We start from the raw sequence: 15,930 nt of genomic DNA on the forward strand, positions 1-15,930 counted from the left end.
TCCCCGGCAACGGCACTAAAAACTTGGTGCGTTATTTTATGCGGTGATTTTATGAAAGGAATTGCGATGATGGGAAATTCATTGTGCAACAAGTTTTCTTAGCAGAATCCAAGTATAAATCCTACCATTTCCTGGTAAGTCTAGGGTTGAACTCAGGGACTAAGGAAAACGATATGCGGTGATAATTTTTAAGAAGACTTTGTGGTAACCAATAAATCAAAGAGTTGTTTTTGGGTTATTGTTTGCGGTAATAAAAGTATGCAGCGAAGTTAAGACAAGAGTTGATAATACGAAAGATGCGATGAATAAGCAGGGAACGGGTTAAGAAGGGGTTCAACTAACACTTAGGATTGCGTTCATGTTATGCGATCATGCAATACACATACAATAGTAAATCATCTCTCAATGGAAATACCACGACTTCTAATTCTAGAATGCATGTGATATATGCAATAAAGTCTATAGAACCTACACATAAGCCTCTATTCTTATTTATGCGATGACAAATGACACACACACAAACAAGGCGACAACATAATATCATAACTTATCTCTAGGCTGCATGCAATGCATGTTGGCAAACAGAGCTTATCTCTAAGTCCCTATCTCTTGCTTACGTAGATCTAACCTTGCTCTCTCGAGTCTAGATTCTAACCTAGCTCTCTCAAGTCTTAGGTTCTTTCTTTAGACTCTCTCTCGTGTAGATTTAAAGGGGTGTTGGGCGCAACATAAGACAAGATAATCGCATGCAATGAAGATCCTAGGTCATGTTAGCTTAGTTCTTCTCAACCCATTCGATAGATTTAGCTACTCATGCGTGCTTTAAAGAGAGTGAACAGATGTAGAGAAGCAAGTTCCATTTTATAAATATAGAGTTGAAATACAAAATAACAATGTGAAATGAGAATAAAGAGCCTGGTAGCAATCTCTTGCTTCCTAAGGCTTTTTACACTGTTCTTCTCTACTCTGTTCAAAATATAGTCTCGCTCTCGCGAGAGTCGGTCCTCTCCTACTTTTCCACGCCTCTGAGTTCTCTCTCAAGCTGACCAGAGTGATCTTCCGGCGTCTCTTCCCTTCTCTCGCTCCGCCTTTGAAGTAAAAGAAAAACTATGAACAAGGCTACTTCTATCTAAGGGAAAATTATCTAATTGTCCGAACTCCTTCACTAAAGGTTGCCTTCGGTATTTATAGAGCTTCGGGGTGAAAGGCTTCTTCCCTCTTATGATTGCACTGATGGGATGACATTAATTCTCTGTCTAATGCTCCGAATATTTGTCACCAAAAAGTTGAGTGTACTTGCTATAGTAGTTCGTTAGCGGCTTGTCAACTTAATTCGGAATCGACCATCATCAGCTTTCTGTCCCATCGTGATTTATTATGCTTTTCACCTAGATGCGCCCACCAAGTTGCGCTAGCTCTGTGCGAAAATTCTTCTTGAGCAGATATTTACGAGCACAAATCACCGCAAAGTCTTGCAGTAATACTGCGTTCGACTGTTGATTTCTTATGATCGCATTTTCTGCTTTGCATCAAGCATATTCTACACAAAAATACATAAGTTAATTGTTTTCATGCGATGGACGCATGCGACCGCAATATTATGAATTTAATGCTTTTTGGATGCAATCTTACATATTTTATCAACGCAAATCTGCACTGTTTAATAACTTAGCACTGTAATAACATGCATTTCTACCCGTTATCAATTGTTGTTGTTCGAGCGATCATGCGCAACAAAGCGTGGAGATGGATCTTCAAATGTTCGTAGAGTTTCTCTCTTTGTTTATTTGAGTTTTTCATGCTATAATTTATGTATGAATTGTATAACCGTTTGTTTGAAGTCGACTGTAAATGTATTATTCATTCATGATTGTGATTTGGAATAAGCTTGTCTCCGCTGCTCATGGAAATCGTGAATCTGATTTCCTTCAGTTATATAGAGAGACTATTCATTTCATGGTCTGGTCTTATATAAACTTTTTGTATAGAATATCCCTACTCATATGTCTCCACATGAATTATCTTCGTATTGTCACCAGGATAAAGTATCCAGCCTTATTCATCTACTACAGACTGTTTAGGTTATCACTTAAACATGATCCACTTGTATGTCTCCACATACATGTTTAAGTTACAGAAGATAACCTTAGATCTTAGTGTATTGGTTTTTGGGTTAATGCTACTAAATGCCAAATAAAAAACATCTTATTTTATTAGATAAGTAAATGGTTTGTATAGTACAATTACAAACTACGAGACCCATGAAATTTAGGACATCAACCCCAATAGACCCACTTTTTATACACATCTCGAACATTTCGTTTAAAGACCCACTTTGCATATTGTATGTCATATAATCGCAACAGGCTTCTATTATAAAATCTCAATAGAGTGGCATCCATGACTGTTTTTGCGACGGGTGACCCACTCTATTGAGATTTTATAATAGAAGTCTGCTGCGATTTCTTATCTCATCAAGATTTTTATAAAATCTATTCTTTACCAAACAAACTTTTTTTATGATTTCACAATGTGGACAACTTGTAAGGGTCGATTTAATTACATATATATATATACACACATTATTTCGTTTAAAAAATATCCTTAATATTTCAAAAGTTGCAATCCTATAACCTTCCATAAAGGTGTCAAAACTATCATTTGAATAAAAGAAAATTAGAATATCGGAACAACGTGACATCAAATTCGAATGGAAATTTAAATGATCGTCAAATTCTAGATCACTGCCACACCAATACACGTCATAATTTTCATTTGGCATTCCAACGAAGCTCTACTTAAAAGGATAATTTTAAACGTTTATGAAATGACAAGAATAATATTGAAACTTTTGATTAAATAAGAGTATCGTTAACAAAGGAAAAAATTTAAGGGTATTTTTTTAATAATTGTTGTCAACATAAATATAGTTCAACACTAGTTAACATATATTCTCCTTGAAGTTAAAGGCTCAAATCTCCCTATACCTCATGTTAGTTATACCTAAAAAAAGTTCAAGTCATTGAGAAATTTGTTTTAGTTCAACATGTAAAGTAAAACTTATGCAACTAAGAACTTGGAAAATGGTTGGGAAGAATTGAATCCAACCATAAATCTTCCTTAAACAGCAGCTAATAATAAAGGGAAGTAACATCTATTCCATAATTGTAGTGAAATTCTTATCCTATATTAGAATAGGATCGAGGTTGAACATGTGGTGAAAATGGTTGGGAAACCATTATTGATTTAAGAAAATGTAAAACAAGCTTGGCTACCAAATGTGGTAGGAGGCATCATGTTTTCTCTTAACACCATGAATTAAAATATCCGACGTGTGATGATCTATCTACTTTGTCAATTTTTTTCACATTTTCTTTTTAAAAAAAAAAACATCAAACTGCACTAATCATTTGTGTAACCCGACCAGGAGATTGTGCCATGTGGTACATTTTTTTTCCCCTTAAAAATGATTTTAAAAAAAAAATTGTGTGAGAAAAAGAAAGGGGGAGTATAAGATAGGTACAGTCTCCGTTCCGGCTAATCATTCCCCCTTTTTATTGGCCGACGAAATCAAAATTGAAGTTAATCACATATTTGATATGATATGTTTTTATAAATACTTCTGAAACAATAAATAAATAAATAACATATCTATCTGTTAAGGACCCCAATATTAAAATACTGAAGAAACTTTACGATCTTTATATGATGCAAATCTCCACTGCCTTCTCTACTTCTCTCCACTTTCAGACAAAAAGAACCAGACAAGGGCAAGAGCCAAAACATGAGCATGATTGAGACTTCAGAGCAAACGTGAATTAACGAGAGCCTCAATTGTATTTTCACACGTCGCTGACCATAGCAACCATACAACCTTATTTTCAAAATCTACAACATGTTCGATTTCAATCCAAAAGATTTAGGTCATCTGCACAAATTTCTCCAAACTTAGTCCAACACCGACCAAACATGTAAAATGAATCGATGATGTAAACTGAATCGAGATTGATTGAAATAATAGTTCGCCTATACATATTTATCATTAATTTCATAAAGTCACGTCAGCATCGGTAATCTAATTCTACTGGGGTTGGTTAATTAATTTTCTTCTTCCCCCTCTATTTTGAGACCACTTGCGCCACAAGCCAACTGGTATAATTCTCAGTGCGTGTACGTGTACACAATCATACATACCAAGGCCATATACAAAAAAATAATAATAAAAATAAAGTAATAGTGAATGATTTTTTACCTAACCTCATATAGCATTTCATATGGTTCAAAGAAAATCTGTGTTATGAGAGGGCTCCAGTTATTGGCAAGAAATGGTGGAATTCAAGTGGTTGAAGCCACAGCCGACTGAGCCAGTTCTTCCAGGAGTTCCTTTTGTTCCATGGCAGCACATGCCTTGATTGACAAAATGTGAGATTGTCAATTCTTTTTTTTTTTTTTTTTCTTTTTTCCGCTGTTGAAGATTAAAATGAGAAAGTGACGAAAGATAGAATATTACCTGAACTGCATTCTCTATATCACCTTCAAGAAAGGACGTGAGCTCGAAGTTCATCTTCAACCGGTGGTCGGTAACCCTATTGTCCTAACATAAGTCAAATCCAAAAGTTAACGACTTCTAGTGAAACCATCCCACTATTATGGTCAAATTCTACGAATTATGATTAGTTGCCTTATGGTCAAATTCTATTAATTACAACCCACCTGACCCTACAACATTTGGGTGTCAAAAAAACCGGTAAGATATTAAATCTAAGATAAATGGCCACCATGGATTGAACCGATGATCTCTTAGCCCTTTATCAAAGTTATATCCCCTATTTACCACTAGGTCAATCCATGTAGTTAAAAAGGTGGGTGATCTTAGTGAAAAAAAAGTTGGAACACTTTTTTATAGTACAACTGTGGGATGGAGAATCGAACCTTCAACCTTAAACGAAGAAGATCATGTTAATTGCAGTTAAGTTAAGTTCGCTTCAACAGTTGAACACTTTTTTAAGCACTTACAATTTACAAAGTCCATCCAAATATACCACCTTCTCGCAATGAAGTATCTGATTTTTTATTAGTTCTAGTCTAGTGCGAAATGGTATTACACTTATCTTTTTTAAAATTGAAATCTTTCTCGTCTTCAACATCTGTGGTACCAGATGGATGAATGGCTTGCTTTATGACAGGTGCTGTATTTCTTTTTCATCTTTTTAAAGTCAGAAAGCAAACGAATATCATACCTTGTAATTGTAGGTCCGAATTTTCTCAGCACGAGCACCTGTACCTACCTGGAACAGAACCTTTTAGAGTTAGGAATATACTAATGAAAAGAATTTGAGTTCCAAATTAAATTACATCGAGAAGCTATTATCAGGTATTCAATTTTGTTCAGATTCAAGTTGCAACAACCACTAGCAGTGGTATGGATGAAGTTCATCATTCAAACAGATTCTGAAACAAATTTCAACAAGTCCGCGAGGAGAATGAAGATAGGAATTAGGATAACAGGGTAATATTAAAACCGAAATAAAAGAACAGCTTATATTCTATTGCTTCTACAAGAATAACTGTCTGCTTATACAACTGCCCTGCATGATGTGACACTACATGCTATAAGATTGAGAGTTACACAGGCAGCGCATTGTTATTAAACAAAAAATCAAAATGACTTTTAGTGATATCATGAACTAGATTCTTAATAACGGTGAAAAAAAGATTCCTAAAATTAATTATGCTGTAGAACAATCATAATTATGTACTAAGACCACTAGGCAGGATCATGGAGTCTAAGGGAGCGTTTGGAGCAAGGACTATCCTAATACTATAATAACCACAAGAGTAAATACTATTTTGTACTCCCCAATTAGCTACCGTCAACACTATTTCAAAACCCTCAATTTGCTACAATTTTTACTATTTTATATTCATATTTTTTTATTCTTTGCTACAGTGTTTACTATTTCCTTCTCAAACTAAAATAGTTTACACCTCAAACATACTATTATAACCCAAACTAAAATAATCTACACCCCAAACACAAACTATTATAACCCAACTATAATGACCTAGGATTATAATAACCAACTGCTTATCCCAAACGTCCCCTAAAAGATTTCTAGTTTTGATATTCCATTCAGATTGTATTTTGCATATTGCCAACGAAATCATGTGCTTAGTAAGAAATTACTCTAGATTGAGAAATAATCGAAAAAATGAAGAGTAATAGCTCTTCATTTCGTGGGCAAATTGCAACAAAATCATCACGAACCAACCACAAGTACTTCAGAAACTCGTCTGATGAAAGCAGCTCAAAGACAGTTCAAATGCAGACCATACAAGAGTTTATGGAAACAGTGTTTTTTGCTAAATATTTCCAAATGCAAACAAAATTTTAGAAAGGAAAAAAACAGTAATTACCTGTAATTTTCGTTGATTCCTGATCTTCTCCTGCTGTTCCCTCACTTTGATCTCATAACTGAAAAGAAAAAAGAGGGACAGGGGATTAAATTCATGAATTTACATAACATTGAATCCAGCAAAATTATCACCCTGTCCACTGTGAAAGGCTGGTTGTGGTGGGAAGGTAGGGTGAAAGTCAGGGTAGACTAGGATAGATGTAACTGTGAAGCTGACTGTCGGTCGGGAGAGGACATAAAAACTAACTTTTTTCTTTTATTGCACAAAAGAATTGAACGACCTACAGGCTGGGTTGGAGGTGGCTGGCGAAGGGGAAGTGACATGCTAAGCCAAGCAGAGGGTGGTCGGGGTTGGGCTAGGTTGTGTTGGGTGTGTACAATGGGCGGTGGTGGCTGGGTGTGAGGGAAAGAAAAACAGAATGGCTTTGTCAAAGGGTTTGTGCAAGACTGAACTCCAACTGTCCAATATCAGTTTATTCGGTTACTTTTTATTTCACCCATAACAATGACCACCCAAATTCCCTCGGGACAGAAATGGGAATAAAGATCCTTCAATTATTTGAGGAAAATCATAGAAACGGCCACAAATTTCCTTCAATTATTTGTTACTAGAAAAGGTATGGGAATTAAATGAATGAAGTGCACATTCACATAAGGTATACGATAATGTTGGAAATGGATGCTCACAGTTTAGCTCGCAGCAATTGAAAAGCCCGATGCTTGTTCTGAAGTTGAGTCCTTTCTTCTGTGCAAAAAATGCGGATTCCTGTCGGCTTGTGGAAAAGATCAATTGCTGTCTCCACCTTGTTGACATTCTGCCCTGCATAATCATTGACAACAAGAAACAAATAAAAAGGTTATGCTACTATTTTTCTTGGTTTTTATGAGAACAGATTCAGAGAGCTAACTGAAAGCGATATTTGAATCAATTATGTAGATTTATACCTCCTGCGCCCCCAGATCTTGCAGTAGTTAGTTCAATGTCTTTTGGATCAATCACTACTTCAACTTCATCTGCCTAGATGCACTTATAGCATAAGCTCAACAAATCAAGATAAAGTATAGCTGGTCAAGATGTGAATGCAGAGGACAACAGAGTCAAATTTAGAGAAATTATCATATCCAAATTGTCAGTACTCCTACAGAGAAACAGTATGAACATTATCAATATCAACAATATACATATATATAAGAATAAATCTACAGTTATACACTCAAGATTTTCATGTTAAGCCACTGATGTTATATATCTGAACTTTTTAATTAGCAATCCCACATTAATCCATCGTCTAGGGATTTTTAACACAGAGAGAGGGCTTTTCCACATTATAAATGTTAATAGCTAAAACAGAGCACAAGAAATAGATCAGGAACCTATAAAGTGAAGGGGAAAAAGAATCAACATTAGTCAACTGTCCAGGAAAAGATTAGCTAATTCACGTAATATTCTACTAGACATTAGTCTGATTGAGGCATGCAATTCTCATTTGACAAGAATCAGACAATTTTATTTCACAATCCAACAGTAAATTAATGAAATAGTTTACCTCTGGCATGATGGCAACCGTCGCAGTAGAAGTATGCACACGGCCCTGTGTTTCTGTTTGAGGAACACGTTGAACCCGGTGAACACCGGACTCATATTTTAATTTACTATAGACACGTTGTCCTTTGATTTCCAACACATAAGTTTTGAATCCACCTTTTTCAGCCTGAAAAGTGAACAGCGGAAATTCTTTACGCATACAGAAAGCACTAGGATGTTTACTTCTGCCTTCTGGGATGTTTGCAGACACGTACCTCAGAACTTGAAACAGGGGAAAACTTCCAAGAATTCCGCTCGCTGTATTTCTGGTACATACGGACCTGTTATATAATTGGAAAAGATGAGTTAGAGAAGAAGAAACGATAACAGAGAATAATACATAAGTGAAAAGGAGGGGTAAAATCAAAGCAGGATAAGAACGGAAGAAACTTTAGAGTTCAGACCATGTAACTTGTAAGTTTACTGAGCCTATCTATACTTATCCTATACACTTAAAAGGCCTAAAAAGTTAGAAATATATTGGAGCATAGGTCACCTCAACGAATGTGTTTATAATTCAGCATAGCATTCTTATGAAGATATCAAGATATTTTCTTTTATAACCAATATTTCTCAGGTTCCCCAACTGTCTGGGGAACCAAAAGAAAATAAAGAATATGTGCAAAATTTATCCATAGTTCTTTAAGGATAAAAGAAACATGTACCTACAAGATCACCAGCCCAGATTCCAGCTTCATCACCACCTGTACCTGCCCGGACTGCATGGCAGAAGGAAATTACAGATTTTAATCAGAATAACAAAAGGCATAAAGATAAGCAGTTTACATTTACAGGATTCTAGTTGTCCAATAAGTATATCGATGCAACCTCCGGAAAATGAATATTAAAGTTTCTCATTATTCAGGTGGCATAAAATTTCAGAGGAAACCGAGGAAATTAACCTTCAAGCATAATATTTCTTGCATCAAGAGGATCAGATGGAAGCAACATCACCTGATAGAGAAAATTACGACATAATATCTTTAGATTCAATTCAGAAAAATGAAGATATAACTTGTAAGATTCCAGGAAATAACTAAAATCTCCAGATGTAACTTGTAAGATACCAGGAAATAACTTCCTTTTTTCTATTGATGAATACCAGGAAATAAATAAAGGCCAAAAAAAAGAAAACAATCACTATAAGAATGACAAGAAAAGCACGATATTTGCTTGTAAAGATCTAACCATCAGTAATGAACCAAGCTAAAATGTCTTTACCTATTTGTCTCAGTAATTAAAGAATGCTAACTTTAACAAGACGAGAAAGTAATAAGTATTAGTGAATATAGCTAAAGAAATAAAACAAATAACACATTTAGACATATCTGTAAAGAAGCTCATATGAATGTGTATTGATTTTCGCTTAAACCATGCTTGGTTTAAAAAGAAGAAAATGAAAACTTTAAAGATGAACTGTGAGGATTGAAAATCAAGGACCTCCACCCCATCCAAACAGGGAAACAGAATAACGAGAAAGAGATTTAAACACGTGTTAACAATAATAAAAGTTCGTCCTGATCCAACATAAAACACACATGCAAAAATCATATTCATGAATAAAAAGCACCTTAAGGTTCTCCTCGATATCTTTGAGTTGACTGGATAAAGAACTGATTTCTAAAGCAATCATCTCTACCATATCCTCATCATTCCCACTCTCTTTTGATAAGGCTGACATGATAATCATGACAAATAAGGCGAAACTAAGATCAATTCAACAATTTTTTATGTTGTGAAACTTTTTTAAGAAGAAATACTTATAAGTCAACCTTTGGCCTCCTCTAACTGCTTTTCACATTCCTTGAATTTTCTGAAAGTCAATACCACCTGTCCGGCCAACCCACACCAACCAACCAAGAGTATGTTGGTGTTGAAAGAACGACATTAGAGGCAGAAAGGAAGGAAAGATAAAAGAGGTCATTCTAACGGTTCCACATAAATTATAGTATTGGAGGCAGAGAGTCTTGCATACCTCATCAAGTTCTGACATTGATTGGGCAAGTTTTTGATACTCTGTGGGGTTCGAGACAATATCTGGATCTGCCAGCTTGACCTAAATAATTATATCAATAATGATTTTGGTGGAGGAAAATATTAAAACTATAACCAAATGAAAAGCATAATTGGAGATACACCAAAGATGTAAATGCAAATTTCAAACGCAGATATAGAAAATGCAAGGGGAAGAAACTGGAATACAGTTAACATTATCTAGATTTTTTGCGTCATCACTTCAGTAGCTATATGATTACTATAGAGATTCCAGATACACCAAGGTTCCTCTTTCAGGAGAAAAGGGGTGGTTAAAAATTAATTGTGAAAGCTGAAGAATGTCCTATCCAAATCCCAACTGCAATAGGTAAGCAAGGAATTATAAATTTATCACTATAGCCAAATCCAAAATACATCTGCCTTCAAGTTTCAATATCAAGTCCATAGACAAGGTCTCAAGTGAGGACGTTCTTCTTTCTCTTCTTCGGTTGCTAGTGCTCTAGAAGTAACAAAATGGAATACCCGAGCACCTAATTTACTTATTTTAAACCTTAAAAGTTTACCACAGAATTACAGTCAGTGCTGAAACAACATACAGAGTTCACCATTTCCACAGGTAATTTAACTGCAAATTACATGTCCCGACGTCTTCAAGAAACAAATATGCACAAATATATCTCAGCTACTTCTCCTATTCCATCAATTTTCACTTGGAGAAAAGGAAGTTCTATAACCACGGCAATCCAACTACCAAAACATTGATCCAGAAGTTAACAATTAACTGCATTTTGTGTTATTACATTTCCAACAACTTCTAATATATATATACACACACACACTCAAATTCAATGAAAAATAGTAGTTCCATTCCAAGTATAACCACCGGATATAAACAATTGATGGACACGCGCATCTCCAATCAGTGGACAAATGAAAGTATTATTGAACAGTAAATCAGAGATTACCGATAATTCTTTCCACGTCTTCTCAGCAGATTCCAGCTTCACGATCAAATAAGGTTCCTAAAATAAAATAAGCATAATCATCATTTGCCACAACCACAAATCTCATCCAGGCTAGTTTTACCACGAATTCATTTTCAATAACTTCAGTCAAAGAAAACGCAATGAACTTGAAGCATAACGAAACTCAAGTTCAATTAAAGCTTATACGAACAATAAGATATAGGCATATCCTTTTCTCGAAAACAAAACGTTTACTAAATCTAACAGCATGTATCTGCCGTAAATTGTACAAACCGCCATGCAAATGAGAGTTGAAGCTCTAAACGGAGGTGCGAAACGTTTGAATTCCAGAGAGCATCTTCCGGAGAAGTCACTGTGTCGCGGCGGAAGAAAAAAACAGCTCGGAATCGCCGGAGCTGCGGAGGTCGGCGTGAAGATATTCATGGCTAGGTGCTAACCGCTGAAATTCAGAGCAGAACCAAGAAGAGAGAGAGGATAAAGATAGAGTGATGAAATGGTGTGTGTAGTGTTTGGCCATGAATAAAACTGGAAATGGAATTAGATGCCCCTGTTTGGTATGCTGGATACTGTACCCAATCACTGGATTAGAGTCTTTCGTTTCCAAACTTGACCCTCGTCAAGTCCAACATAGTTTACCGTGAGAGTTGTTTAGTTGTACTATCCATCGTGAAAAGAATTAATAAGTCATAAAATTTATGTTTTTTAATTATAAGACTTACTAATTTTTTAGGTCGATAATGATAAGAGATAAGAGTGTTGATTCCTCTAGTTTTCTCCTTCCATCGTTGTCAATAATTTCGAACTTCTCTAACGTAAAAGGACATCACCGATGAGATTACCTTACTATTCTTTAGGATTCAAATAACTTGGAAGTGTGGTCTCCAGGAACTTTGAGGAGGAAAAGGTATCGATTTTATAGAGAAGTTAGAGAGAAGGTAAAAGCTAGATTTTTGTGTAATAAAAAACCATTGCTCTAAATAGGTTATAAAGATATATTTATATGGTTAAGGATTAACCTCTTCTCCATGTATTTCCCTTTATACCCTTAGTGTTAATTAATTAAATAACTTTTATTTAATTAATTGACACATTAATTAAATGACCATATATTACATTTAATTAAATATCATAAATACCATATATTTATACCAACTTTCAATCTCCATAATTTCCTAATCAATTAAATAACTATATCAAATCATATTTAATATAAAGTTAATTAACATATAAATATCACATACTTATAATATATACATCTTTTTATAAATTCAATTCATATAAATCTAATATTTGAATCTTATTCAAATATATCTCTCTTACATAATTTGAATTATAGATCATATTTATAACTAACCATTATATATTAATCTCACTAATATAAGATTCCCTCATTTGATTTGAACCATGTAAATCATTTCTCATTACTATCCTTTAATGAGCTAACAAAGGACCTTATGGACCTACAGATTAAAAGCTCTAATGATATGAGATTAATTAATTAAATTCTTTAATCCAATTAATCAATATTCATAACTACCAATCACTCCACTAAAGACCGATAGCTACACTCTTCTCACTATAGATATATTTCTATATCCATGGATATAACCAATCAACAATAAGTTGACTCTTTACAAATTGCTCATAACTATAGCTAGGTCAAATTACCATTTTACCCTTATAGTTATATCTAACTTCTTAAGTACCACTGATTCCTCTAATATAATGAATAAACGAGTTATAGTCCAACTATAAACGAACACTTCTCATACTAGTGAAAGGTTGAGGCCTCATTGTTCAAGACCCGAAATCAGTTGTTAAGGAAGCAATTCATCTACTTTCCCAAAGAATGGGAAAGAGTGAATTCCATCTTGTGTAGTCGTGTTCTCAGCTCCCTAATTAAACAAATCCTCAAAATGGTAGGCTTGTTGAGTCGATTATCATGGCCACTCTCACTCAAACAAATCAAAGGACTGTCGTCATAAATAGGAGTTCACAACTCACTCAAGATTAAGGTCAAGTCTCCCATGGTTATCCTAGTGAAATATTAGTTTCTCTAAATAACAATGCTATAAAGAGAAATTAATTATTTCGTGGTTCGGTCTATGTATAAACTCCTTTATACAGGATACCCTTACTCACACATCTTTACATGAACAATATGGTTCATATTGTTTGTGACACTTATATCTCATGCATCAATTAAAAAGTGGGTCGTATCCGTAGTGTTACTAGAATAAGGCACCTAACCTTCATCCATTTACTGTAGACCTTTTAGATTATTACTTGAACATGAATACCTATATGGCAGCTACGTATTATTCAAGTGATATCATATAACCTTGGATCTTAGTTTATTGGATTGAATTAATGTTGTCTAAATGTCAAATAAAATAGCTTTAATTTTATTAGATAAATAATTTGTGTTAACAAAACTACAAACCACGAGATACACTAGATTTAGGACATCAATCCCAACAATCTTCGTATAATATCCTTGGAAGATTATTATTAGAAGACAAACCACATATTCCATGAATGTGTTGAATCATTAATCTCAGCCATACACATTCTCGACTAACCTCGTGAATTGCAAGAATTTCAGCATGATTTAAGGAAGTGGTCGTTATGGTCTGTTTGACCGATTGCCATGATATAGCAGTTCCTTCACATGTGAACAGATTACCTATTTGAGATCTAGCTTTATGTGGATCAGATAAATATCTAGAATTTGCATAACTAATTTGATTTATTTGAATAAAACAAACCCATGTCGATCGTTTCTCGAAGATAATGGAGTATATATTTAATTTTGCTCCAATGTCTTTTTGTTGGAGAAGAACTATTGTCACACCCTGTCTTGAGTTTTCCTCTATCACCCGAGAGGTGGCGTGAAGACAACGAATATCACCCTTTTGTGATGCCTACTATCCATTCAACCTTTCACACTGAACAAGTTTTATACAAACATCACAATTAGCTGAAAAATAATTATTTATTACAACTGATAATGTTTTACATGATTATGTTTATGCTCACTTGGGTTTATCACAATTATAACTTTAAACTATCTACAAGAAAATACTCAAAGCTAATGTTGTTTATGTGGCAGATCCTGACCATGGGTGGTGTTTCTAGAATGATTCTCTCTGCTACCGAGGGAGGGGGAAACAAAACATTTTAAAAGCGTGAGCTAGGAAGCTTAGTGAATAGTATCTTTTATACGAATATAGGTTTTATTTTTTGAAATTCATTTTGAAAATGTTTTCACAAACAAGCAATCGTAAAACAATACTAGAATATAAAACACAAGTATCCCAGTCTGGTAACTAAGATAATACCGAAATTATCATATGTTTTTCCTAGGTAACCCAATTCAACCAAATATAAGTTCAAGGAAACAATCCCAGTACCCAACACAACCACCGAATGTGCACATGTCGACAATTCCTGTCGAATATACTCGAGTACGTTGACAATCCCAGCTAGATCATACTAACAATTCCAGTCAGACATCCCCAAAGTATGCTAACAATTTCAGTTTCCAGTCAAATCAATGTAAAACATGCTTCCAAGCAATTCCATAGTCAAACAGTCATCCAAGTAAAACAACAAAAAAAACTAGTGATTAAGATCCAAGAAATCATATTTCAGATCGTTTTCTAAATCATACATACATACATACATATATATATCTATATATATATATATATAATATCATATATGTATAAATATTTAACCAAAACATTTAAAATAAACCACTCACAATTCACCGATAGGGGTTTTCCAAGTTCCCTAGTTTCCTGTTTCTTTCTGAATCCCGAGCATTCATCAATCCAATTATCAACTTAGATAGAATCCCATGTTTAGGGTTAAAAAAATATAATCTTCTTAACCTTAAACCTAGCTTATCGACCCAATTGGACTCAAAACTAAACCTTTGGATTGGTAAAAACAGCTATGGACGCAAGGTTTAGTTTCTTGAGCATAGTTGGACGCAGGGTTGCCTTTGACAGCTATGTTGGATGCCTGGCTCACCCTTCTCAATGTATGGTCTATCTCTTTGGACGCCTGATGATCAACTTCAACGCATCGTCTCTCCCTCTAACTCCAAATCTCTTCCAATCCCTCCCCTTTTTAAGTCTTCTTTAAGAAAGTTTTGAGTTGTGAGATGAAATGAGACTCCCTCGGGATATTTATAGCCCTTAGCAAAACCATCCTCATCATCATGTCCTACCTTCAATGCATGGCGTCTCCACCTTGCTTAAAATCTAAGTGTCTTCTTCTTGTTGTGCCAACACACACTCCTTGCCACCACCTACTTACATGTAGACTTGATGTGTCTTCTCCTAGTAATATCCAACGCATACCTTCTTTTGAATTGGCCCTGCTCAACTTTGCTCCTCGACCTTCCACCACCTAATTAGGTTAGCAAAGACTTCATTTGGTTAAGCCACATACCTCACCTCATTGTCAACTCAACCTTGCTTCCCAAGTAACCTAATCAATGCATAGATCTTCCTCTTTGAGTCAAATTGGACGCATGGTTTCCCTCCAACCTCCCCCAACTCTCCATTCTTGGATCTGACTTCCTTTTCTTAGCATGGTTTCTTCCCTTGATTATATCCTAAGTGTTCATATTCTCATAGCATGGTTTTTTATGCTCATAGCATGGTTTCTTATACTCATAGCATAGCTTCTCATGCTCATAGCATGGTTTCTAATTCTCATAGCATGGCTTCTCATGCTCATAACATGGTTTATTATTCTCATAGCATGGCTCCTCATCTCTTATGCTGATAGCATAGCTCTTAATACTCATAGCATGGTTTCTTATGCTCACAACATAGCTTCTCATTCTCATAGCATAGCTTCTAAGATGTCTTATATTATGTCCAAGGTGACTTATTCCCCTTAGCATGCCTTCAAGTTGTCCAACTAGGGTTAC

General features: G+C 35.0%; 1 protein-coding gene across 2 annotated transcripts; it reads right to left on the minus strand.

The window, feature by feature from the left end:
- Nucleotides 1-3,970: 3,970 nt before the first annotated feature.
- On the minus strand, nt 3,971-11,523 carry LOC120069117 (peptide chain release factor APG3, chloroplastic). 2 transcript variants are annotated; one of them, XM_039020804.1, is made up of 15 exons: nt 11,256-11,523; nt 10,962-11,018; nt 9,977-10,057; nt 9,774-9,831; nt 9,572-9,675; nt 8,904-8,955; nt 8,671-8,720; nt 8,217-8,282; nt 7,964-8,128; nt 7,362-7,434; nt 7,104-7,236; nt 6,418-6,475; nt 5,241-5,288; nt 4,511-4,586; nt 3,971-4,407 (listed from the first exon to the last, which is right to left on the minus strand). In XM_039020804.1, exons 1-14 carry the CDS (start codon nt 11,403-11,405, stop codon nt 4,536-4,538), a joined length of 1,146 nt encoding a protein of 381 aa, XP_038876732.1. In that variant the 5' UTR covers nt 11,406-11,523; the 3' UTR covers nt 3,971-4,407; nt 4,511-4,535. The 2 variants fall into 2 exon arrangements, with proteins under 2 accessions (XP_038876732.1, XP_038876731.1); XM_039020803.1 differs by having other exon boundaries at nt 4,511-4,594; nt 11,256-11,519.
- Nucleotides 11,524-15,930: the final 4,407 nt, after the last annotated feature.

Source organism: Benincasa hispida, unplaced genomic scaffold (genome assembly GCF_009727055.1).
Source record: "Benincasa hispida cultivar B227 unplaced genomic scaffold, ASM972705v1 Contig245, whole genome shotgun sequence".
NCBI lineage: Eukaryota > Viridiplantae > Streptophyta > Magnoliopsida > Cucurbitales > Cucurbitaceae > Benincasa > Benincasa hispida.

Coding starts and splice junctions, on each gene's coding strand:
- LOC120069117 (XM_039020803.1), bottom strand. CDS start 11,405: ATGAATATCTTCACGCCGACCTCCGCAGCTCCGGCGATTCCGAGCTGT. Junction 8,956..9,571: donor ATATCGAGGAGAACCTTAAG/GTGCTTTTTATT, acceptor TTTCTCTATCAG/GTGATGTTGCTTCCATCTGA. Junction 6,476..7,103: donor CAATTGCTGCGAGCTAAACT/GTGAGCATCCAT, acceptor TTTTCTTTTCAG/TTATGAGATCAAAGTGAGGG.